This window comes from Bubalus bubalis, chromosome 8 (genome assembly GCF_019923935.1).
Source record: "Bubalus bubalis isolate 160015118507 breed Murrah chromosome 8, NDDB_SH_1, whole genome shotgun sequence".
NCBI lineage: Eukaryota > Metazoa > Chordata > Mammalia > Artiodactyla > Bovidae > Bubalus > Bubalus bubalis.
This window is the reverse complement of record NC_059164.1, coordinates 93,713,538-93,737,404: the sequence shown is the minus strand read 5'-3', so window position 1 is coordinate 93,737,404 and position 23,867 is coordinate 93,713,538. Positions and strand designations below refer to the sequence as shown.

Here is a 23,867-nt window from a genome sequence, read left to right as displayed (position 1 = left end):
TAGCTGAGAAAAGAAGAGAAGGGAAAGGCAAAGGAGAAAGAGAAAGACATATCCAACTGATTGCAGAGTTTCAGACAATAACAAGGAGAGATAAGCCCTCTTAAGTGAACAATGCAAAGAAATAGAGGAAAACATAGAATGGGAAAGACTTGAGATCTCTTTAAGAAAATTGGATATAACAAGGGAACATTTCATGAAAAGATAGGCATAATAAAGGACAAAAATGGCAAGGACCTAACCTAAGCAGAAGAGATTAAGAAAAGGTGGCATGTATACACAGAACTGTACAAAACAGCTCTTAATGATCCGGATAACAATGATGGTGTGGTCACTCACCTAGAGCCAGACATCCTGGAGTGTGAAGTCAAGCGAGCCTTAGGAAGCATTATTATGAACAAAGCTAGTGGAGGTGATGGAATTCCAGCTTAGTTATTCCAAATCCTAAAAGATGATGCTGTGAAAGTGCTGCACTCAATATGCCAGCAAATTTGGAAAACTCAGCAATGACCACAGGGCTGGAAAAGGTCAATTTTCATTCCAATCCCAAAGAAAGGTAATGCAGAAGAATGCTCAAATTACCATACAATTGTACTCATTTCACATGCCAGCAAGTTATGCTCAAAATTTTCAGCTAGGCTTCAGCAGTACATGAACCCAGAACAAGCTAGATTTAGAGAAAGCAGAAGAAATTGCCAACATACACTGGATCATAGAAAAACTAAGGGAATGCCGAAAAAAAAAATCTGCTTCACTGACTATGCTAAAGCCTTTGACTGTGTGGATCACAACAAACTGGAATATTCTTAATGAGATGGGAATACCAGACCACATTACCTGTCTCCTGAGAAACCTGTATGCAGGACAAGAAGCAACAGTTAGACCTGGACATGGAACAACAGACTGGTTCAAAACTGGGAAAGGAGTACATCAAGGCTGTATTTTGTCACCCTGCTTATTTAACTTATATGCAGAGTACATCATGTGAAATGTGAGGCTAGATGAATCAGAAGCTGGAATCAAGATTGCCAGGAGAAATATCCACAACCTCAGATATGCTGATGATACCACTTTAATGGCAGAAAGTGAAGAAGAACTAAAGAGCCTCTTGATGAAGGTTAAAGAGGATAGTGAAAAAGCTGGCTTAAAACTCAACATTCAAAAAACGAAGATCATGGCATCTGGTCACATCACTTCATGGCAAGTAGATGGGGAAAATGTGGAAAGAGAGTGTCAGATTTCATTTTCTTCGGCTCCAAAATCAATGTGGATGGTGACTGGAGCCACGAAATTAAAAGATGCTTGCTCCTTGGAAGAACAGCTATGACAAACCTAAATACTGTATTAAAAAGCAGAGACATCACTTTGCCAACAAAGGTCCGTATAGTCAAAGCTATGATTTTTCCAGTAGTCACATCTCCAGATGCAAGAGTTGGACCGTAAAGACAGCTGAGCACCAAAGAAATGTTGCTTTCGAACTGTGCTGGAGAACACTCTTGAGAGTCTTCTCATGGACAGCAAGGTGATCCAACCACTCAATCCTAAAGGAAATCAACCCTGAATATTCATTGGAAGGGCTGGTGCTGAGGCTGAAGCTCCAATACTTTGGCCACCTGTGGCAAAGAACTGGCTCACTGGAAAAGACCCTGATGCTGGGAAAGACAGGGCAAGAGGAGAAGGGGGCGACAGAGGATGAGATGGTTGGATGGCATCACTGACTCTATGGACAAGAGTTTGAACAAAATTAAGGAGATAGTGAAGGACAGGGAAGCCTGGTGCGCTGCAGTTCATGGGGTTGCAAAGAGTCAGACACAACTGAACAGCAACCTATAGGGATAGAAAGTAGCTCAGTGGTAGCCTAGGATAAAGGGAAAGTATACTGTCTACACAGGGCATCGTGGAACTTTTAGAGAGATAAGGAATTACTTGCAGATGTAGTTATCTGAATCGATACACTTGTTAAAATTCACTGGATTGAGCCTAAAATTAGTGCATGTAAATTGTAACTCAGAGTTGAGTATAAAAAATCCTTCCACAAGGAAAACCCCAAGCCTAGATAGTTTCACTGGTTTTTATTAAATATTTAGGAAGAAATCATACCAATCTTACACAAGTGCTTTCAGGAAATAGGGGAGGCAACACTTCTCAGCCATTTTATGGGACCAACAGTACCATGATACTGAAACCAAACCCATTACAAAAAAACCCTCCAGGTCAATATTCTCCATGAAGAGATAAAATATTAATAAACTGGATGCAATATGTAAAAATGATAATACATCATGACCAACAGGGGAGTTTATCCCCCAAACAGAAGATAGGCTTAATATTTGAAAATCAGTGGATAGAGTCCAGTTTGTTAACTAAAGAAAAGAGGAAAAAAAAATGTGGCAGACAATTTTGTAGGCACTCAAGAATACCTTTTAAAAGATTCTCTCTCCAGCTGAATCTTGTCTAATATGAGTTAATATTGACTCAACCCCACCTGCCAATTTACCCCACACCTAATCACCAGCTGTTTTTTAAAAGAACTTTGCATTATCAGTACCCCAGGCCCATGCCTGCACTGCACGTGAGGGTCAGAACAGGTTTTCAGATGAAGACCTTTGATGAAGGTCTTCAGAAGATGAAGTCAGAAATCACCTTTGCTTTCTGACTACTTTGTTAGAAGATTTCGTGTGTAGAAAGGGTTTGCATTGCTGTGGCAATCACACTGGATTCTGGAATTTGTTGCATTTTATTTTTTTGATGAGAAACATCCAGATACTTGCCCCAGACAAGGAGAATTTCTGTCTGATACTCCTCTCCTCCCAAAATCTTAGATGCTAATGAAACATGAAGCACACCAGAGGCATCCAAAAATCACCAAAGCCAGACTTTGCATTTAACAGCCACCCTGAAATCAGGAACCTGTTCTCAGTAAACTCCAGGCAACACAACTCAGCTTCTGTTCTTCCAAACCTGATTACTTACCTAAGTCCCTGAAGCCAATGTGAGTCTCTCTCTCTGCACTTTTGAAGAAGCTTCAGCAAAGCTCCTGACACCAAGACGACCATTATAGCAGAATTTCTTTCACCAGATAACTCAGTACCACAAATTCCAACTTGAGGAGCCCAGAGAGGGCCTACCATGCGGCTTCTCTCACCAGTGATAAATGGGAAATGCCTGCAAGAGCCTGGAGATGGGTCTAAACTACCTGGCTAGCCAAGGCAGGTGGGAGAAGCATCTAGTGACTGCCTTGTAGCAACTCAGAAGGAATCAACCTTCATCAAGAACTCATCCAAGATGGCGAACCAAGAGATGCTTGAGAAACCTCTGTGCATTTGTTGGAGAGTCAGAACTCAGGACTTTGAATTGTTCATCCCCAGGGCCAGTCTTTGTACTAGACTGGCTTCCTGTGTGTTCTTGCAGCAGTCCCTGAGTAATCTCCTGGCTTCCTCACCGCCTGCTGCTGTCAATAACTAGAGTGGCCATAAAATTTATCATCCAAACTGGGACACTTGTGAATGTAAAGTGGGTGCTATGAAGTATTACAGTATGACACCAGATATAAGCTGGGACTACCCCAGGAAAACCAGGACATATGGTCACTCTAATGACGACTTCTCTGGCCAAGGAGTTCTCTTTCTTAAAACTAACTGAAGAATCATGGTCATCACACCATTTTTTTGCTGCCCCCACAAAAATGCAGGTAGGCTTTTCATTTTAAGGGCTTCATTTCTAATCATTAGAAGTAAATTGACAATGATAAGTTAAAAAAAATCAGAGAAAATTAAAAGAATATTAATTTTCTAATTTATGGTCCATGAATAGCCAAATACCCTGAGATGGCAACTAAAATTTCATAGACTTTAGTTCTAGATTTTATTTCTTTTTCTTTATGTAAATGACAACTTATTCTTGCAGACACATCACATGTGTATTGTGAAAAGTAAGAAAATGTTGACAAACCAAAACTACAAAATAAAACACATTTACCTAGAAATTACTGCTACTGAGTGATGTCAGCAAAAACAGTGGGCTAAGAACCTCAAAATTCTCTCTTCTGCAAAAACAATGGAAAATTAGCAAAAATAATCAGAATCAATTTTTTTCAGAACTCTGGAAATTAAAGAGTTACAGTAATCCAAAAAGTATTTATTTTTAAAAAAGCTAAATCTCAGTAAGAACTGAGGTTTGTATAATAATTTAATTTGCCCTATTCCAATGCATGTCTTTCCAGCTCCACGGTTGTCTTGGAAACCAACAGTTCACAATTACAGTGAAAACCCACCGCCTGGCAGCTACTAGAGGGGCAGAATGGAGCTGGAGCTCCTTCAAAGCTCACTCATAAAGAATTGTCATAATCTGATCTACCTGGTGGATCCTGGGAGATCTCACTTGCGAGGTTGGTTTTATTTGACTGACTCAGGGTTCATCTAATGCCAAAAACCTTTTCCCCAAGACAATTATCAAAAACAATTAGAGGTACTTGTTAAACTTTACAACTGCCTCATTCATTGGATAATGGATGGGGCAAATAACAGACTAACCAAAACACTTAACAGGAAAATTTGACAGTGAAACAATATGTAAAAATATGCCTGGATATCTAGAAGGCCACGTGTATATATCGGGTTGTGCTCATACCCAGGGCTGTGCATATATTTAGCAAAGACCTTAAGAACTAATTTTTACTGACCTTGAGTGTCTGCAAGCAGGAAGTGAAGTGAAAGTTGCTCAGTTGTGTTTAAGTCTTTGCAACCCATGGACCGTAGTCCATGGAATTCTCTAGGCCAGAATACTAGAGTGGGTAGCCTTTCTCTTCACCAGTGGATCTTCCTAATCCAGGGACTGAACCCAGGTCTCCCGCATTGCAGGCGGATTCTTTACCAGCTGAGCCACAAGGGAAGTCCAAGAATACTGAAGTGGGTAGCTTCTCCCTTCTCCAGCAGATCTTCCTGACCAGGGAATTGAACTGAGGTCTCCCCCATTGCAGGCAGATTCTTTACCAACTGAGCTATCAGGGAAGCCCGAGCAAGCAGGAAGTGAAGGCAAAGGAAGAATTTTCAACTGCCTAGCTGAGTGTTGAAGAAGTGCCCCAACATACACACTGAACTCTTCTGCAAAGACTGGAAGGCTTATTGATTTCTAGAAATGTCTGCCTATTATTAGCTGACCACTAAGCTAAGAAAGCAGACATTTCAACAGTCATACACAGCAAAGAATATAGACTTTACAGAATTTGTTCAGAAAAGTCATTAAACAATCAATAACAAACAGAAACAGCAATGACAAACCCTGGGGAGGGGAGAGAATCTGATTTAAAGATTATATTCCAGATTGCCAATCTGAATTCCAGTTTGCCATATTATATTAAATGTCCAATTTTCATAAAAAATTGAGAGAAGAAAATAAATATGAACATAGGGTCAATTCAGTTCAGTTCAGTCCAGTCGCTCAGTCGTGTCTGACTCTTTGCGACCCCATGAATCCCAGCACGCCAGGCCTCCCTGTCCATCACCAACTCCCGGAGTTCACCCAGACTCATGTCCATCGAGTCAGTGATGCCATCCAGCCATCTCATCCTCTGTCGTCCCCTTCTCCTCCTGCCCCCAATCCCTCCCAGCATCAGAGTCTTTTCCAATAAGTCAACTCTTCGCATCAGGTGGCCAAAGTACTGGAGTTTCAGCTTCAGCATCATTCCTTCCAAAGAAATCCCAGGGCTGATCTCCTTCAGAATGGACTGGTTGGATCTCCTTGCAGTCCAAGGGACTCTCAAGAGTCTTCTCCAACACCACAGTTCAAAAGCATCAATTCTTAGATGCTCAGCCTTCTTCACAGTCCAACTCTCACATCCATACATGACCACAGGAAAAACCATAGCCTTGACTAGACGAACCTTTGTTGGCAAAGTAATGTCTCTGCTTTAAAATATGTTATCTAGGTTGTTCATAACTTTCCTTCCAAGGAGTAAGCATCTTTTAATTTCATGGCTGCAGTCACCATCTGCAGTGATTTTGGAGCCCAGAAAAATAAAGTCTGACACTGTTTCCACTGTTTCCCCATCTATTCCCCGTGAAGTGATGGGACCAGATGCCATGATCTTCATTTTCTGAATGTTGAGCTTTAAGCCAACTTTTTCACTCTCCACTTTCACTTTCATCTGTTAAGGGGTTAGCTGCACTTTGATATAAATGAAAATGAAAACGCAGCATATCAAACCTCTTGGGATGCAATGAAAGCAGTCCTCATATGCAAGTGTAGAGTTTAAATTGTTATATTTAAAAGAATAAAGTTTTCTTGACAACAACCTAACCTCCCATATTGAAAAACTAGTAAAAGAGAGCAATCTAAACCCAAAGCAAACATTAAGATAGAAACAATAAAGCTTGAAAGTGAAGTCACTCAGTTGTGTCCCGACTCTTTGCAACCCCATGGCCTGCCATTGGAATTCTCCAGGCCAGAATACTGGAGTGGGCAGCCATTCCCTTCTCCAGCAGATCTTCCCAGCCCAGGGATTGAGCCCAGGTCTCCTGGACTGCATGTGGATTCTTTACCATCTGCGCCACCTGGGAAGCCCAAGAATACTAGAGTGGGTAGTCTATCTCTTTCGAACCAGGGTCTCCTAAATTGTAGGTGGATTCTTTACAAGTTGAGCTACCAGGGAAGCCCCTGGTAAATAATGAAGCTTAGACCTGAAATAAATGAAATAGACAATAGAAAAATAATAGAGATAATCAATTAAACAAAAAGTTGGTTCTTTGAAAAGATCAACAAAATTGACAAAATATTAGCTAGACTGACCAAGAAAATATGAGGACACTCAAATTACTAAAATGAAGAATGAAAGACAGACAATACTAGTGTCTCACAGAAATAAAAAATGATTATAAAAAGTGTTCTATGAATAATTGTATGCCAAAAAATTAGGCAGCCTAGATAAGATGCACACATTCCTAGAGAGACACAAACCATCAAACTGACTGAAGAAGGAATAGAAATTTTGAATAAACCTATAACAAGTAAAGAGATTGAATTAATAATCAAAAACTTCCTACAAAGAAAAGCCCAGAACCATATGGTTTTAGCAGTGAATTCTACCAAATATGTAAAGAAGAATTAACATCAGTCCTTTACAAACGGTTGCAAAAAATACAAGACGAAGGCATACTTTCCAACTCATTCTATGAGGCCATTATTAACCTAATACCAAAGCCAGACAAAGATATTTAAGAAAACTAAAGATCACTATCCCTTAAGATCTTAGACACAAAAGTTCTCAATAAATACCAGAAAATTGAATCTTGCCACATGGAAGAAGGCTTATACACTATGACAGAATATGTTTTGGTTCAATGTATGAAAACCAATGTAACACATTATATTAATAGAATGAAGCACAGTACCATATGATCATATGATCATCTCAATAGATACCAGAACAAGCATCTCACAAATGTCAACACCCTTTCATAATAAAAAACACTAAAAAAAACTATAAATAGAAGAGAACTTCCTCAGTCTGATAAAAGGGCATCTACAAAACCCCCTCAGAAGACATTCTTAATGGTGAAAGACTGAAAGCTTTTCTCCCTAAGATCAGGAACAAGACAAGGGTGTCTGCTGTCAACAGTTCTAATCCACATAGTACTGGAGGTTCTAGCCAGCACAATTAAAAAAAAAAAAAAAAAAAAAGACACACAGATTGGGAAGGAAAAGGTAAAAATCTATGTCTATTTCTAGATGATATTTTTTTGTATATAGTAAATCCTACAACATAGACAAAATGTTAGCACTAATAAAATTTTAACAAGATTACAGGATACAAGATTTAAAAATCAGTTGCATTTCCACGCACTAGTAATGGACAACTCAAAAATAAAATTAAGGAAACAATTCCATTTACGGTAGCATCAAAAAATACTTAGGACTGAATTTTACAAAAGAAGTGTGAGACTTCCTTATACAACAAAACTCAAAATGGATTAAAAACCTAAATGTAAGGCAGGATGCTATAAAACTCTTGGAGGAACACTTAGGCAGAACACTCTTTGACATAAATTGCAGCAAGGTCTTTTTTGATACACCTCTTATCAGATCAGATCAGTCGCTCAGTCGTGTCCGACTCTTTGCGACCCTATGAATCGCAGCACGCAAGGCCTCCCTGTCCATCACCAACTCCCAGAGTTCACTCAGACTCACGTCCATCGAGTCAGTGATGCCATCCAGCCATCTCATCCTCTGTTGTCCCCTTCTCCTCCTGCCCCCAATCCCTCCCAGCATCAGAGTCTTTTCCAATAAGTCAACTCTTCACAGGAGGTGGCCAAATACTGGAGTTTGAGCTTCAGCATCATTCCTTCCAAAGAAATCCCAGGGCTGATCTCCTTCAGAATGGACTGGTTGGATCTCCTTGCAGTCCAAGGGACTCTCAAGAGTCTTCTCCAACACCACAGTTCAAAAGCATCAATTCTTCGGCGCTCAGCCTTCTTCACAGTCCAACTCTCACATCCATACATGACCACAGGAAAAACCATAGCCTTGACTAGACGGACCTTTGTTGGCAAAGTAATGTCTCTGCTTTTCAATATGCTGTCTAGGTTGGTCATAACTTTCCTTCCAAGGAGTAAGCATCTTTTAATTTCATGGCTGCAGTCACCATCTGCAGTGATTTTGGAGCCCAGAAAAATAAAGTCTGACACTGTTTCCACTGTTTCCCCATCTATTCCTCATGAAGTGATGGGACCGGATGCCATGATCTTTGTTTTCTGAATGTTGAGCTTTAAGCCAACTTTTTCACTCTCCACTTTCACTTTCATCAAGAGGCTTTTAGTTCCTTTTCACTTTCTGCCATAAGGGTGGTGTCATCTGCATATCTGAGGTTATTGATATTTCTCCCGGCAGTCTTGATTCCAGCTTGTGTTTCTTCCAGTCCAGTGTTTCTCATGATGTACTCTGCATACAAGTTAAATAAGCAGGGTTACAATATACAGCCTTGACATACTCCTTTTCCTATTTGGAACCAGTCTGTTGTTCTATGTCCAGTTCTAACTGTTGCTTCCTGACCTGCATACAGATTTCTCAAGAGACAGATCAGGTGGTCTGGTATTCCCATCTCTTTCAGAATTTTCCAGTTTATTGTGATCCACACAGTCAAAGGCTTTGGCATAGTCAATAAAGCAGAAATAGATGTTTTTCTGGAACTCTCTTGCTTTTTCCATGATCCAGCGGATGTTGGCAATTTGATCTCTGGTTCCTCTGTCTTTTCTAAAACCAGTTTGAACATCAGGAAGTTCATGGTTCACATATTGCTGAAGCCTAGCTTGGAGAATTTTGAGCATTACTTTGCTAGCATGTGAGATGAGTGCAATTGTGTGGTAGTTTGAGCATTCTCTGGCATTGCCTTTCTTTGGGATTGGAATGAAAACTGACCTTTTCCAGTCCTGTGGCCACTGCAGGCACAGAGGAGCTACCCCACGTCCAAGGTCAGGGGCAGCGGCCATGAGGAGATACCCCATATCCAAGGTAAGGAGCAGCAGCTGCACTTTGCTGGAGCAGCCAGGAAGAGATACTCCGATCTAAGGTAAGAGAAACCCCAGTATGACGGTAGGTGCTGAGAGAGGGCATCCGAGGGCAGACAGACTGAAAACCACAATCGCAGACAACTAGCCAATCTGATCACATGGACCACAGCCTTGTCTAACTCAATGAAACTAAGCCATGCCGTGTGGAGCCACTCAAGACAGAGGGGTCATGGTGGAGAGGTCGGACAAAATGTGGTCCACTGGAGAAGGGAATGGCAAACCACTTCAGTATTCTTGCCTTGAGAACTCTATGAACAGTATGAAAAGGCAAAAAGATAGGATACTGAAAGATGAACTCCCCAGGTCAGTAGGTGCCCAATATGCTACTGGAGATCAGTGGAGAAATAACTCCAGAAAGAATGAAGTGATGGAGCCAAAGCAAAAACAACACCCAGTTATGTATGTGATTGGTGATAGAAGCAAGGTCCGATGCTGTAAAAGCAATATTGCATAGGAACCTGGAATGTTAGGTCCATGAATCAAGGCAAATTGGAAGTGGTCAAATAGGAGATGGCAAGAATGAATGTAGACATTCTAGGAATCAGTGAACTAAAAAGGACTAGAATGGGTGAATTTAACTCAGATGACCATTATATCTACTACTGCGGGCAGGAAGCCCTTAGAAGAAATGCAGTAGCCATCATGGTCAACAAGAGAGTCCGAAATGCAGTACTTGGATGCAATCTCAAAAATGACAGAATGATCTCTGTTCATTTTCAAGGCAAACCATTCAATATCATAGTAATCCAAGTCTATGTCCCAACCAGTGATGCTGAAGAAGCTGAAGTTGAATGGTTCTATGAAGACCTACAAGACCTTCTAGAACTAACGCCCAAAAAAGATGTCATTTTCATTATAGGGGACTAGAATGCAAAAGTAGGAAGTCAAGAAACACCTGGAGTAACAGGCAAATTTGGCCTTGGAGTACAGAATAAAGCAGGACAAAGGCTAATAGAGTTTTGCCAAGAGAATGCACTGGTCATAGCAAACACCCTCTTCCAGCAATGCAAGAGATGACTCTACACATAGACATCACCAGATGGTCAATACCGAAATCAGATTGAATATATTCTTTGCAGCCAAAGATGGAGAAACTCTATACAGTCAGCAAAAACAAGACTGGGAGCTGACTGTGCCTCATATCATGAACTCCTTATTGCCAGATTCAGACTTAAATTGAAGAAAGTATGGAAGATCACTAGACCATTCAGGTATGACCTAAATCAAATCCCTTACGATTATACACTGGAAGTGACAAATAGATTCAAGGGATTAGATCTGATAGACAGAGTGCCTGAAGAACTACAGACGGAGGTTCGTGACATTGTACAGGAAACAGGGATCAAGACCATCCCCAAGAAAAAGAAATGCAAAAAGGCTAAATAGCTCTTTGAGGAGGACTTACAAATAGCTGAGAAAAGAAGAGAAATGAAAGGCAAAGGAGAAAAGGAAAGATATACCCATTTGAATGCAGAGTTCCAAAGAATAGCAAAGAGAGATAAGAACGCCTTTCTCAGTGCAAAGAAATGGGGGAAAATAATAGAATGGGAAAGACTAGAGATCTCTTCAAGAAAATTAGAGATACCAAAGGAACATTTCATGCAAAGATGGGCTCGATAAAGGACAGAAATGGTATGGACCTAACAGAAGCAGAAGATATTAAGAAGAGGTGGCAAGAATACACAGAAGAACTATACAAAAAAGATCTTCATGACCCAGATAACCACGATGGTGTGATCACTCATCTAGAGCCAGACATCCTGGAATGTGAAGTCAAGTGCACCTTAGAAAGAATCGCTACAAACAAAGCCAGCTTTGGAGGTGATGGAATTCCAGTTGAGCTATTTCAAATCCTGAAAGATGATGCTGTGAAAGTGCTGCACTCAATATGCCAGCAAATTTGGAAAACTCAGCAGTGGCCACAGGACTGGCAAAGGTCAGTTTTCATTCCAATCCCAGAGAAAGGCAATGCCAAAGAATGCCCAAACTGCCGCACAATTGCACTCATCTCACACACTAGCAAAGTAATGCTCAAAATTCTCCAAGCCAGGCTTCAGCAATATGAGAATCGTGAACTTCCAGATGTTCAAGCTGGTTTTAGAAAAGGCAGAGGATCCAGAGATCAAATTGCCAACATCCGCTGGATCATAAAAAAAGCGAGAGAGTTCCAAAAATCTACTTCGGCTTTATTGACTATGCCAAAGCCTTTGACTATGTGGATCACAACAAGCTGTGGAAAATTCTGAAAGAGATGAGAATACCAGACCACCTGACCTGACTCCTGAGAAATCTGTATGCAGGTCAGGAAGCAACAGTTAGAACTGGACATGGAACAACAGACTGGTTCCAAATAGGAAAAGGAGTACGTCAAGAATGTATATTATCACCCTGCTTATTTAACTTATATGCAGAGTAAATCATGAGTAATGCTGGCCTGGATGAAGCACAAGCTGGAGTCAAGATAGCTGGGAGAAACATCAATATCCCCAAATACGCAGATGACAACACTCTTATGGTGAAAGTGAAGAACTACATAGCCTCTTGATGAAAGTGAAAGAGGAGAGTGAAAAAGTTGGCTTAAAGCTCAACATTTAGAAAACTAAGATCATGGCATCTGGTCCCATCACTTCATGACAAATAGGGAAACAGTGACAGACTTTATTTTGGGGGAGCTCCAAAATCACTGCAGATGGTGACTGCAGCCATGAAATTAAAAGACGCTTACTCCTTGGAAGGAAAGTTATGACCAATCTAGACAGCATATTAAAAAGCAGAGATATTACTTTGCCAACAAAGGTTCGTCTAGTCAAGACTATGGTTTTTCCTGTGGTCATGTATGGATGTGAGAGTTGGACTATAAAGAAAGCTAAGCACCAAAGAATTGATGCTTTTGAACTGTGTTGTTGGAGAAGACTCTTGAGAGTCCCTTGAACTGCAAAGGAAATCCAACCAGTCCATCCTATAGGAAATCAGTCCTGGGTGTTCATTGGAAGGACTGATGCTGAAGCTGGAAGTCCAATACTTTGGTCATCTGATTCGAAGAGCTGACTCATTTGAAAAGACCCTGATGCTGGGAAAGATTGAGGGCAGGAGGAGAAGGGGACAACAAAAGATGAGATGGTTGGATGGCATCACCAGTTCAATGGAGTGGAGTTTGAGTAAGCTCCTGGAGTTGGTGATGGACAAGGAGGCCTGGCATGCTGCAGTCCATGGAGTTGCAAAGAGTCATACATGACTAAGCGACTGAACTGAACTGAACTGAAGGTTTTAACCAAAATGAAATATTACTAGATACACTTTTTTGAAGCCTTTTTTTTCCCAGTCATCTTGATCTTTCTGTATGTTTCATTTAATCTAGTACCCAATACAAATTCCAATTTCCCCATTTGTTTAAAAAATGTTCTTTACAACTGGTTCATCCAAATCAGTATCCAATCCAGGACCCTAGAGTACCTCTTGTTTTTATGTCTCTTAAGTCTCTTTGAACATAGCACAGTCCCTTTTTCCATGACACTGACTATTGAAGAGGCCAGATCAGTTGTCTTGTAGAACATCCTACCATCAGGATTTGTTTGGTTACTCCCTCATGGTATTGTTTGACTTGTGCCTCCATCTCCTGTTTTTCATACAAAATAAAACTTATATCTAAAGTATTTATTCAAATGAGGTATATTTGGATAGAATGTATCATAGGTTGTACTGTGTACTCAATATTAAGTCATATCATAGGACACATAACACGTGGATGACCATCTCTTAGAAACACTAGGACTGAGGCCAGGATGAGAGTGATGACAGTCTAACACCTTTGCTGTACCCGTTTTTCACCTTACCACTGGAAATCTCTTTGTGGTGTGTTGCTTTGGTGCTATACAGGTATCAGCTCTTCAACATGATTCACCGGTCTTTTAAAATCAATTGACACACCTTGCCTGAAATAATATTTTCATTAGAATTTCCCAACTATTGCTTTCCTTATTGTGTAATTCCTTCTGCATTTATTTGCTGGCATTCTTCTGTTATCACTTTGCCTCATTGGCTAGGGCTATTTGCTTATCCTGAAACACTGTTCCTGCTGAAAAGGAAGGATAAATGCTTGAAAGTGAAAGTGTTAGTTGCTCAGTTATGTCTGACTCTTTGTGACCCCGTGGACTGTAGCCCACCAGGCTCCTCTGTCCGTGGAATTCCCCAGGCAAGAATACTGGAGTGGGTTGTCATTTCCTTCTCTAGGGGATCTTCCCGACCCAGGGATCGAACCTAAGTCTTCTGCATTGCATGCGGATTCTTTACCATTTGAGCCACCAGGGAAGCCCTTAGTTACAAATTTTCCCTTAGAGTTCACCAACCCCATCTTCCTTTCCTCTACTTTCTATACAGCTTCCTTTCAGCCTGAATATGTATTCAAGGTCTCTCTCCAGCCTAGTGTAGATCCATTTGGCATTTCCTCTCAGCAGCTCCATTAATTTAGCCCCTAACTTTTTCTAGAACTCAAAACGCCCCATGGAACACCCATTAGTTGTGGCCTTAGGCCTATAGAAATTGTCCAAGCATCCATTTCAATAAGAATAATAACCAAGTAGAGGCTGGAATCCATTTGTATCTTCCATGCTAACTGTGCCTGAGCTTTACAGGGTAAGTCCTCGCCAGACTCATATCAATTCTAACCCTGTTCTCTTGAAATTATTTTGCCTAATCTCAGGCCTTTGGAAATGATTATTAAGATAAATAAACACACTGGCAAGGAATCATGGTATGGAAAGATGAGAACTGTATCATCAGCAGAGGCCAAATGTTTGAAGAGGAGAGAAAGTCCTGATGAAAGACTGAGCAGCAGCTTAAGTTGTGGATCCAAAAGCCCTTTTCTTCTACAGGGAAGATGTAAGTCTGAACAAGAAGGGCTCAAACCTGGAGAAGCAGTGGCTGACTTGTGATACTTTGTCCTCAGCTCATGCCAAGGCAGGATGCAAGCAAAGGGGAACAGGACCTCGCAGGCAGTCTCACAAGAGCTTGGAGAATGAGCACCTCCGCAGCCCCCAGGGTGTATGAACTGACTGATGTATAAACCAGAACACCAATGCAATGCGTTCATATACAAAGAGGACGCTCCTTGCCAAAGAGACCAGATGTTCATGCTGACTGGTCAGCGTATTCTCTCCTGTTGGAAAATCTACATGGAAAGCCAAATTATAATCAAGAGGTTGTTTGTGAGCATGAAATCAGAACAAAGGGAGGGAATTGGACGAGCTCTGTGGCATCCATAGGGATATAGAGTGGACTGCATATTTGTGTCAAATGGTCAAAAAACAACTCTTTCCCTTGACAGGGCTGGAGACATCATGACAAATGTTTGTTCCTTGGCTCCACTTTTCAGCACTCCCTACAGACCCCCCTTCTGCTCACATATTCCTTTTTCAGCTGTTAAGGCCATTGATTAGGTTACAGCTTTGCTCCACATTCCATCATGCCTTGATTAAATTTCCAGGAGCTGCTGCATCCTGTTTCTTAGGATGACATTTGCAGACATTTATTCACATTCATTTTGTGTGGATTTCACTAGTTCAACAATCAAATGCTAATATTATTTACCATTTTGGACGATACTTTACAACTGTGCCCTATGTACGGATATATTAGACAGCAGAAAAAAAGGTTAAAAATGACCAGTGTGATAAAGGGGAAGTTTTCCTATGGTTTGATCTCCCATGTGCCTTCACGAGCACTGTCACAGAACTTCATTCCTTTGACAAATATTTATTGTGTGCCTACTATATGCCAGGCAACGTATCAGGCACTGGAAATACAAAGAACTATATTCCTGCCTTCAAGGAGCGGATAAGGTAGTGAAGGAGGCAGGCACGGAATCATCCATCACAGCTCAGCATGGTAGACACGGTGTGTCTACCATGGAAGAGTTCCATGGAAGCATTTTGAAAAACCACTTCTCAGGGACTTCCTGGTGGTCTAGTGGTTAAGACTCCACGCCTCCAAAGCAGGGTGCCCGGGTTCAATCCCAGGTCAGGGAACTAGATGCTACATGCTGCAACTAAGAGTTCCCATGTTACAACTAAAAAAAAGAAAAATGATCCCACATGCTGCCACAAAGATCCTGCATGTCACAACTAAGACCTGGAGCCCAAACAAATAAATAAAAAAAGCACTTCCCAACGTCTGAGATGAGGGTAGAAGTTAGTCAGGGAAGGCTGCCAGGAAGAGATGAACTTTATCCTAAAGGGAGAGTGAAGGGTGAAAATAGGATTTTCCGAGCAGAAAGAATAGCCAGCACAAAGACTCAGGGGCAAGAGACAACATGGCCCACTTGAAGCCATTCTATATGGTAAGAGATTGGGCTGAAATGGTAGGCAGAGAACAGAATTTCAAAGGTCTTATGTATCATCTAAAGAATAAGATCTGGTCATAAGACTCTGGAAAATCACTGAAGGGTTCTAAAGTCTACTTGGTGTAAAATTAATATAGCCAGTCCAACCTGTTATTTTGTTTTCATGGTGATAAAGTATATATAACAGAAAGCTTACCATTTAAAAATTTTAAAGTATATATTACATATATATATACATATATAGCATATTTTGTTTATTCATCAGTTGATAGAGACTTGGTTTGTTTCTACCTTTTGGCTAATGTGAATAATGCAAATATGAACATTAGTATACAAGTATATGTTTTCCCATTTTCAACCCTTTCAGATATATGCCTAGGAGTGGAATTGCTGAGTCATATGGTAATTCTATGTCTATGTTTTTGAAGAACCATCAACTATTTTTTCATGGACTTCCCCAGTGGCTTGGTGGTAAAGAATCTATCTGCAATGCAGGAGACTCAGGAGACATGGGTTTGATCTCTGGGGTTGGGAAGATTCCCCTGGAGAAGGAAATGGCATCCCATTCCATTATTCTTGCCAGGGAAAATTCCATGGACAGAGGATTCTGGAGTGTTACAATTCTATAGGGTTGCAAAGAGTTGGACACGACTGAACTACTGAATACACACACACAAGTATTTTTACATAGGAGATGCATCATTTTACCTTCCCACTAGCAATGCATAAGCATTCCAATCCACATCCTCACCAACACCTGTTTTCCATTTTTTAAATAATCCTAGCCATCCTACTGGTTATCAAGCAGTACCTTATTTTAGTTTTAATTTGCTTGTCTCTAATGACTAATGATGTTGAATATCTTTTCATGTTCTTACTGGTCACTTGAGTATTTTCTTTGCAGAAATGTCTATTTCAGTCTTTGCCCTTTCTAAATTTTGGTTGTTTTTATTTCTTTTGTTGTTCCTGGTGTTGATTTTTAAGAGTTCTTCATACATTCCAGATATTAATCTCTTCTCAGATTCATGATTCTGATTATGCAGTAATTTTTTTCCTGCAAATATTTTCTTCCTTTCTGTAGGTTATCTTTTCATTTTGTCTACAGTGTCCTTTAAAGTATAAATGTTTTAATCTTGATGAAGATCAATTAAATATATTTTCTTTTGTTGCCTGAGCTCTTGGCTCAGAAATCATTGCCAAGTCCAATGTTACAAAGATTTCTCCTTATGTTTTCTTCTAACAGTTTTATAGTTTTAGCTCTTGTATTTAAGTCTTTGATACATTTTGAGATAATTTTTGTATATGGTATAAGGTTTAACTTTGTTATTTTACATGCGAATATCCAGTTTTCCCAACACCATTTAAAAATATTATTTTAGAATATAGTTGATTTACAATGTTGGGTTAATTTTAGGTGTGCAGCAAAGCGATGCAGTTATAAATATACACATATCTATTCTTTCAGATTCTTTTCCCATACAGGTTATTACAGAGTATTGAGTAGAGTTCCCCGTACTACAAAGTAGATCCTTATTGATCACATATATCTACTTTATATATATATATATATAATATATATATATTATATATATATCTACTTTATATATAGTAATGTGTATGTTAACCCCAACCTCCTAATTTATTCCTCCCCACTAAGGCACCATTTGTTAAACAGACTTTCCTTTCCCTCGTCCAACTTTCCTTTGATTAGTGTTTACATGGTATAGTTTTTTCTATCCATCTACATTTAACCAATGAGTAGTTTTATATTTAAAGTATATTTCTTGTAGATAACAAATAGATGGTTTTCTTTAGCCAATATAATAGTCTTTACCATTTATTGATAATTGGGGTGTTTATAGCAGGGGTTTGTTTGAAAATGTTTTCTGCAAAGGGCCAGATAGTAAGTATTTTAGGTTGAAAGTCATCCAGTCTCTGTTGCAAATGCTTGACTCTGCCATTATAGTGAGAAGGAAGCCATAGGTAATGGATAAATTCATGGGCATGACTGTGTTCCAATGAAACTTATTTTACAAAAACAGGCAGCAGGCTAGGCTTGAGCTGAGGGCTATAGTGTACTGACTTCTGGTGTAGAATTATTTATATTTGTTTTAACTATTGGTATGCTGGGATTGGGCTTCCTGGGTGGCTCAGTGGTAAAATAATACATCTGCAATGCAGGAGTCGCAGGAGACACAGGTTCGATCCCTGATCGGGAGGATCCCCTGGATAAGGAAATGCCAACACACTCCAGTATTCTTGCCTAGAGAAGCCCATGGACAGAGGAGCATGGTGGGCTACAGTCCATAGGGTCACGGAGAGTTGGACATGACTGAAGCAACTTAACATGCATGCACACACACATGCTTGGATTGAAACCTAGTATCTTGCTCTTTGTATCCTATTTGTTCCATTTATTATTTATTCTTTTTTTTTCTGCCTTCTTTGGAGTGGCAGTATTTTTATTAATCCATTTAATCTCCATTATTGGCTTGTTATTCATGGCTTTTTAAGTGCTTACAATATCCACCCTAAACTTATTACAGTCTACCTTGAAATAACATTCCACTCCACGTTTAGTTTAAGACTGTCACAACACTACAATCTCAATTTCCTCTCCTGACCTTTGTGCCATTGTTATATATTTTAATTCTGTATGTTATAATTCCCATAGTACCTTCTTACTATTTGTACTTAGTAAATTTTCTTTCAAATAGAATAAATATTTAAAAACGTCTTTTATATGTATCCTCATTTTGTCATTTCCATTACTCTTCACTTACGTATGTCCAAATTTCCACTAGGATCATACTCTTTCTGCCAAAGAACTTTCTTTCACTTTTTGTGTAATACAGGTTTATTAGCAATGGGTTCGTTCAATTTTTGGTGCCTGGAAAAAGTCTTTATCATCTTCATTTTCAGCAGATATTTACACTGAGCATAGAATTCTAGGTTGACTTTTTCCTTTCTGTGCTTAAAAATGTCTTCTGTTCTGTATAGTTACTGACAAGGCGTTTGCTGTACTCTTATCTTTCTTCTTCTGTGTATAATTTTCGCCCCTTGGTTGCCTTTGAGATTTTATTCCAAAAAAGAGAAATCTTTAGTTTTTAGCAAATTGACTGTGAGCATATAGGCATTTTTTCAGAGATATCGTGGTTTCGATTCCAGACCGCCACAATAAAGTGAACATTGCAATACAACTAGTCACATGCATTTTTTGGTTTCCCAGTGCATATAAAAGTTATGCTTACACTATACTGCAGACTACTAACTGTACAATAGCATTATGTCTAAAAGCTATATATATATATATATGTACCTTAATTTAAAAATCCTGTATTGCTAAAAAAGGCTAACCATCATCTGAGCTTTTCACGAGTTGTAGTAGTAATATCTAAGATCAATGGTCACGGATCATCATAACAAATATAATTTGTTTGAAACAAGTTTGAAATATTGTGAGAATTACCAAAATGTGACACAGAAACATGAAGTAAACAAATGCTGTTGGAAAAATTGAAAATACACTTGTTCAATGTAAGGCTGCCACAAAACTTTAGTTTGTAAAAATTGCAGAATTAGTAAAGCACATACAAAATGACATATGATTGTATTGGTAGATGCGACTTTGTTTTGGTTTGGTTGTGTTTATGCTGCTCGAGATTCTCTGTGCCTCTTGGATCTGTAGTTTGTTGTATTTCATTAATTTTGGAAAATTCTTGGCCATTATATCTTTAAATATTTCTATTGCCCCATTCTCTACCTTCTCCTTGATATTGTCCCACAGTTCCGTTCAGTTCAGTTCATTTCAGTCGCTCAGTCGTGTCCGACTCTTTGCGACCCCATGAATCGCAGCAGGCCAGGCCTCCCTGTCCATCACCAACTCCCGGAGTTCACTCAGACTCACATCCATCAAGTCAGTGATGCCATCCAGCCATCTCATCCTCTGTCGTCCCCTTCTCCTCCTGCCCCCAATCCCTCCCAGCATCAGAGTCTTTTCCAATGAGTCAACTCTTCTCATGAGGTGGCCAAAGTACTGGAGTTTCAGCTTCAGCATCATTCCTTCCAAAGAAATCCCAGGGCTGATCTCCTTCAGAATGGACTGGGTGGATCTCCTTGCAGTCCAAGGGACTCTCAAGAGTCTTCTCCAACACCACAGTTCAAAAGCATCAATTCTTCAGCGCTCAGCCTTCTTCACAGTCCAACTCTCACATCCGTACATGACCACAGGAAAAACCATAGCTTTGACTAGACGGACCTTTGTTGGCAAAGAAATGTCTCTGCTTTTGAATATGCTATCTAGGGTGGTCATAACTTTCCTTCCAAGGAGTAAGCATCTTTTAATTTCATGGCTGCAGTCACCATCTGCAGTGACTTTGGAGCCCAGAAAAATAAAGTCTGATACTGTTTCCACTGTTTCCCCATCTATTTGCCATGAAGTGATGGGACCAGATGCCATGATCTTCGTTTTCTGAATGTTGAGCTTTAAGCCAACTTTTTCACTCTCCACTTTCACTTTCATCAAGAGGCTTTTTAGTTCCTCTCACTTTCTGCCAGTTTCACAGTTTTTTCATTTTTTTGGGGGGGGGGGGTGCCATTTTGGCCATTTTTTTGTGAGATTAGTTTCCTGACCAGGGACTGAACCCAGGCACTGGCAGTGAAAGCATCAAGTCCTAATCACTGGACTGCCAGGGAATTTCCTGTCCTACAGTTTTAAAATTCTCACTTTTGTACCCTCTTCCCCACTTTTTTCTCCCTGTGTTTCATTTTGGATAATTTCTAATGTACTGTCTTCTAGTTATCTAGTCTGCTGATGATTCTATTACAAGAATTCTTGATCTTTGCTATTGTATTTTTTATCTCTCACATTTACTTTTTAGAGTTTCCATCTAGCTACAAAATTTCCCATATGTTCATTCATGTTTTCTGCCTTTTCCACTAGATCTTTAATGTATTTGTCATAGACATTTAGAAGTTTCTATCTGATAGGCCCTTATTGCTGAGATCTGGTTCTGTTGATAGCTTTCTCTCTTGATGATAAGGCTTCCCCTCTTTCTTGCTCTCATTTTTCCCTTTTTGTATTGTCATAATTTGTTATCAAATGCTGGACATTATGTGCAGAAGCCAATAGAGATGGAGGCAAATAGTGTTTATGCCTGGAAAGAGTCATGTTTCTTCTGTTAGGCAATTATTATGGGGCTTGAGTTGAGCTGGGAAAGATTGAGGGCGGGAGGAGAAGGGGACGACAGAGGATAAGATGGTTGGATGGCATCACCAACTCAATGGACATGGGTTTGGGTGGAGTCCGGGAATTGGTGATGGACAGGGAGGCCTGACGTGCTGCGGTTCATGGGGTCGCAAAGAGTCGGACATGACTGAGCGACTGAACTGAACTGAACTGATGTAGGCAGTAGTTGCTGCTGCTGCTGCTAAGTCATGTCAGTCGTGTCCGACTCGTAGCGACCCCATGGACTGCAGTCTACCAGGCTCTTCTGTCCATGGGACTTTCCAGGCAAGAGTACTGGAGTGTGTCGCCAGTGCCTCCTCCGAGGCAGTAGTTGAGCTGGTTTGATTTAGTTGTCACTATCATTACCCTTGGTGTAGCAGCAAGTGCCATTACCTCGTGCTTAGTGTGGAGTAAGGATTGCTGGAGGATTTGTTCTCAGTCTTGTCTCCACCTCAGCAATAGGCTGCTTGTTACCAGACCATGTTGGAAGCAGGTGGTGGTCCCTGATTCTCCTGGTCCAGTCTCAGATAAAGCCTATGCATCTGTGCCTGGGAAGTGGAACCTTCTTAATGTTCCTACCCTCCTTCCCCACATCTCCCATGATAGCCAAGCTCTGCCTTGTGTCTTTGGTGGGGTTTGAGCAGGAGAGAAGCATGTGTTTCTCTCCCAGTGGTTGTCTACCTCTGTTTTATGTTGGTGTAGTTTCTCGGACCCGAGGTTTCCATGATTTCTCCCACCCTCCCTGCACTGCCCCAGGAACAAACAGCTTCTGCTTCTATACTTCCTCCTGAAACAATAGATGTCCACTCAGCTCCTGTGAGTGAGAAATGATTTCCTGCCATCCCCCATCTGCAGATGGTCTTTGCTTCAACCCCTCTCCTGGTGACCCTGAGGACAGGAGGGTCTACTGCCTCTCCTCCTGTGGCTTAAAGCTTTTTTGCTTTAATAAAGAAGGGTCAGATGACATGGACCCTGGTGGTGGTTTCTGCTTATTCCCAGCAGCAGCCAGTTACCTCTACAAACCTATATCTCCAAGGGGGCTCCCTCTGATCTCCTGTCCTGCCCCCAGTCTTCTTCAGGAGCACCTATTAACCACCCATGGAGAAGATTTTGCAAGTGAACAGAAACTCTCCTTGTGTCTGGGACTCTGTGCTAGTCAGGGTTCTCCAGAGAAACAAAGTCAGTATAAATACATATAGATACAAATGTATATTTATATAGTTAAATATAAATAAGATTTATTTTCTCTCTCTCAGATATACATGGAGGCTGTCACAATTACGGAGGCTGGCAAGTCCAAAATGTAGGGTAGGCTGGCAGGCAAAAGCCCCAGAGGAAAGCTGATTCTACATCTCAGATCTAAAGGCTGTCTGCTGACAGAATTCCCATTTCCTCCAGGGACCTCAGTCTTTTAAGATCTTCAACTGATTGGATATGGCCCATCCACATATCAAGGGCAATCTGCTTTATTCAAAGCCTATTGATTTAAATGCTATGTAAATTAAAAAACAAAACAAAACCTCTTCAGGAACATCCAGAATAGTGTTTGGCCAAGTATCTGGGTATCACGCCTAGTCAAACGGATGCATAAAATTAACAAACACAGGCTCCCGGTTATTCTAAACTGATCTGCTAGGCTAAACTCAGCCTTTAGGAATTAGTGAAGATTGTAGCTGATTTTTTCTTGCCCGCTTCTAAGGCCATCACCTTTTCTCCAGTGGTCTGCCAAACATAAAGCACTCTGTGTGTTCCTCCTCTCCACAGTAGAACTTGTCACTTCTTGAAATTTGGTTATTTGGCTACCTTGTGATCTCAGCGTTCTGAAGGATTTAAGAAAACATGATTTTGTAGAGTATTCATTTTTTCCTTATTGTTAAGATGTGAGTGATGTCCTTTGCTGCTTCCTCCATCCTAAATAGAAGCAGGGCTTCCACCAATGTTTGTTTGTTTTTACCTTGGGTATGATCTTGATTATTTAAAAACCAAGAAGCACAGGAATTATATTTACAGAGGCTAGCACAGGGGTTGTGAATTAGTGGCCTGTAGATTTCACATGAGAATCCAGGTTTCTAGATTATTTTGAGAAATGGGACCATATGACACACTTGAGCCACTTTTACTGGATTTTTATGGGGCACAAGCTCTCCAGCTGACCATTGTGCCCAGAGTGACACAGTTAACTCCGAACACTGACTTCTCCTCTATCACCTTGGGGCAGACCATTCTGAGACCCATGTTGGCTGCTCAGAGTCCACTTGGAACTGGTTCCATGGCAAAGCATTGTTCTATGCAAATCCCAGGAGCAAAACATGACATATGACAACTAAATGTGCTAGGCTCACAAGTGGTAAAGAAGGTCTTGGATCTCCCTGGGAGGAAATGCTAGTATATAGTATGTAGTATATAGTGTAAGAGACTCGTGGCTCTCAGAAGTGGCTGCAAAACTGTACATGTGGGAATGCCAATCCCATCAGGTAAGGAACCAGCATGCCAATTTTTTTGTTTCGCCAGTGAGCAATGTAGCCAAAGAAATTCTGGGAGGTAGGAATTACTCCCCTGGAAGGGGCTGCATGGATGCTGGAGGTCTTTGGGCCCAGATAAAGCAATTCAACTGTGTCCTAAGCTGGAGAAGGGCAAGGGTCAGCTCTTCAATCAATGGTTAATGTGCTCCTTAATCGGTACATTCCACCACCAGGTAGAACGACATCAAACTGTTACCAGAACTGTAGAGACCTCATCCCGG

General features: G+C 40.6%; 2 protein-coding genes and 1 long non-coding RNA gene across 3 annotated transcripts in view; 2 read left to right on the top strand and 1 right to left on the bottom strand.

Moving 5' to 3' along the window:
• The window catches only part of MEST, a 48,512-nt gene extending 45,301 nt beyond the window's left edge, over positions 1-3,211 (bottom strand). Inside the window, exon 1 of the mRNA XM_044946878.1 lies at positions 2,971-3,211. Coding sequence (XP_044802813.1) covers positions 2,971-3,128 — 158 coding nt within the window. The 5' untranslated portion in view covers positions 3,129-3,211. The remainder of the gene's footprint in view (positions 1-2,970) is intronic.
• Positions 3,212-3,359: 148 nt separating this feature from the next.
• On the top strand, positions 3,360-4,445 carry LOC123334802. Its single transcript, XR_006552934.1, has 2 exons — positions 3,360-3,688; positions 4,220-4,445. It is a non-coding gene; the product is annotated as an uncharacterized LOC123334802 (long non-coding RNA).
• Positions 4,446-15,867: 11,422 nt separating this feature from the next.
• CEP41 (centrosomal protein 41) overlaps positions 15,868-23,867 on the top strand; it is a 53,120-nt gene continuing 45,120 nt past the window's right edge. Inside the window, exon 1 of the mRNA XM_045166338.1 lies at positions 15,868-15,894. Coding sequence (XP_045022273.1) covers positions 15,868-15,894 — 27 coding nt within the window. The remainder of the gene's footprint in view (positions 15,895-23,867) is intronic.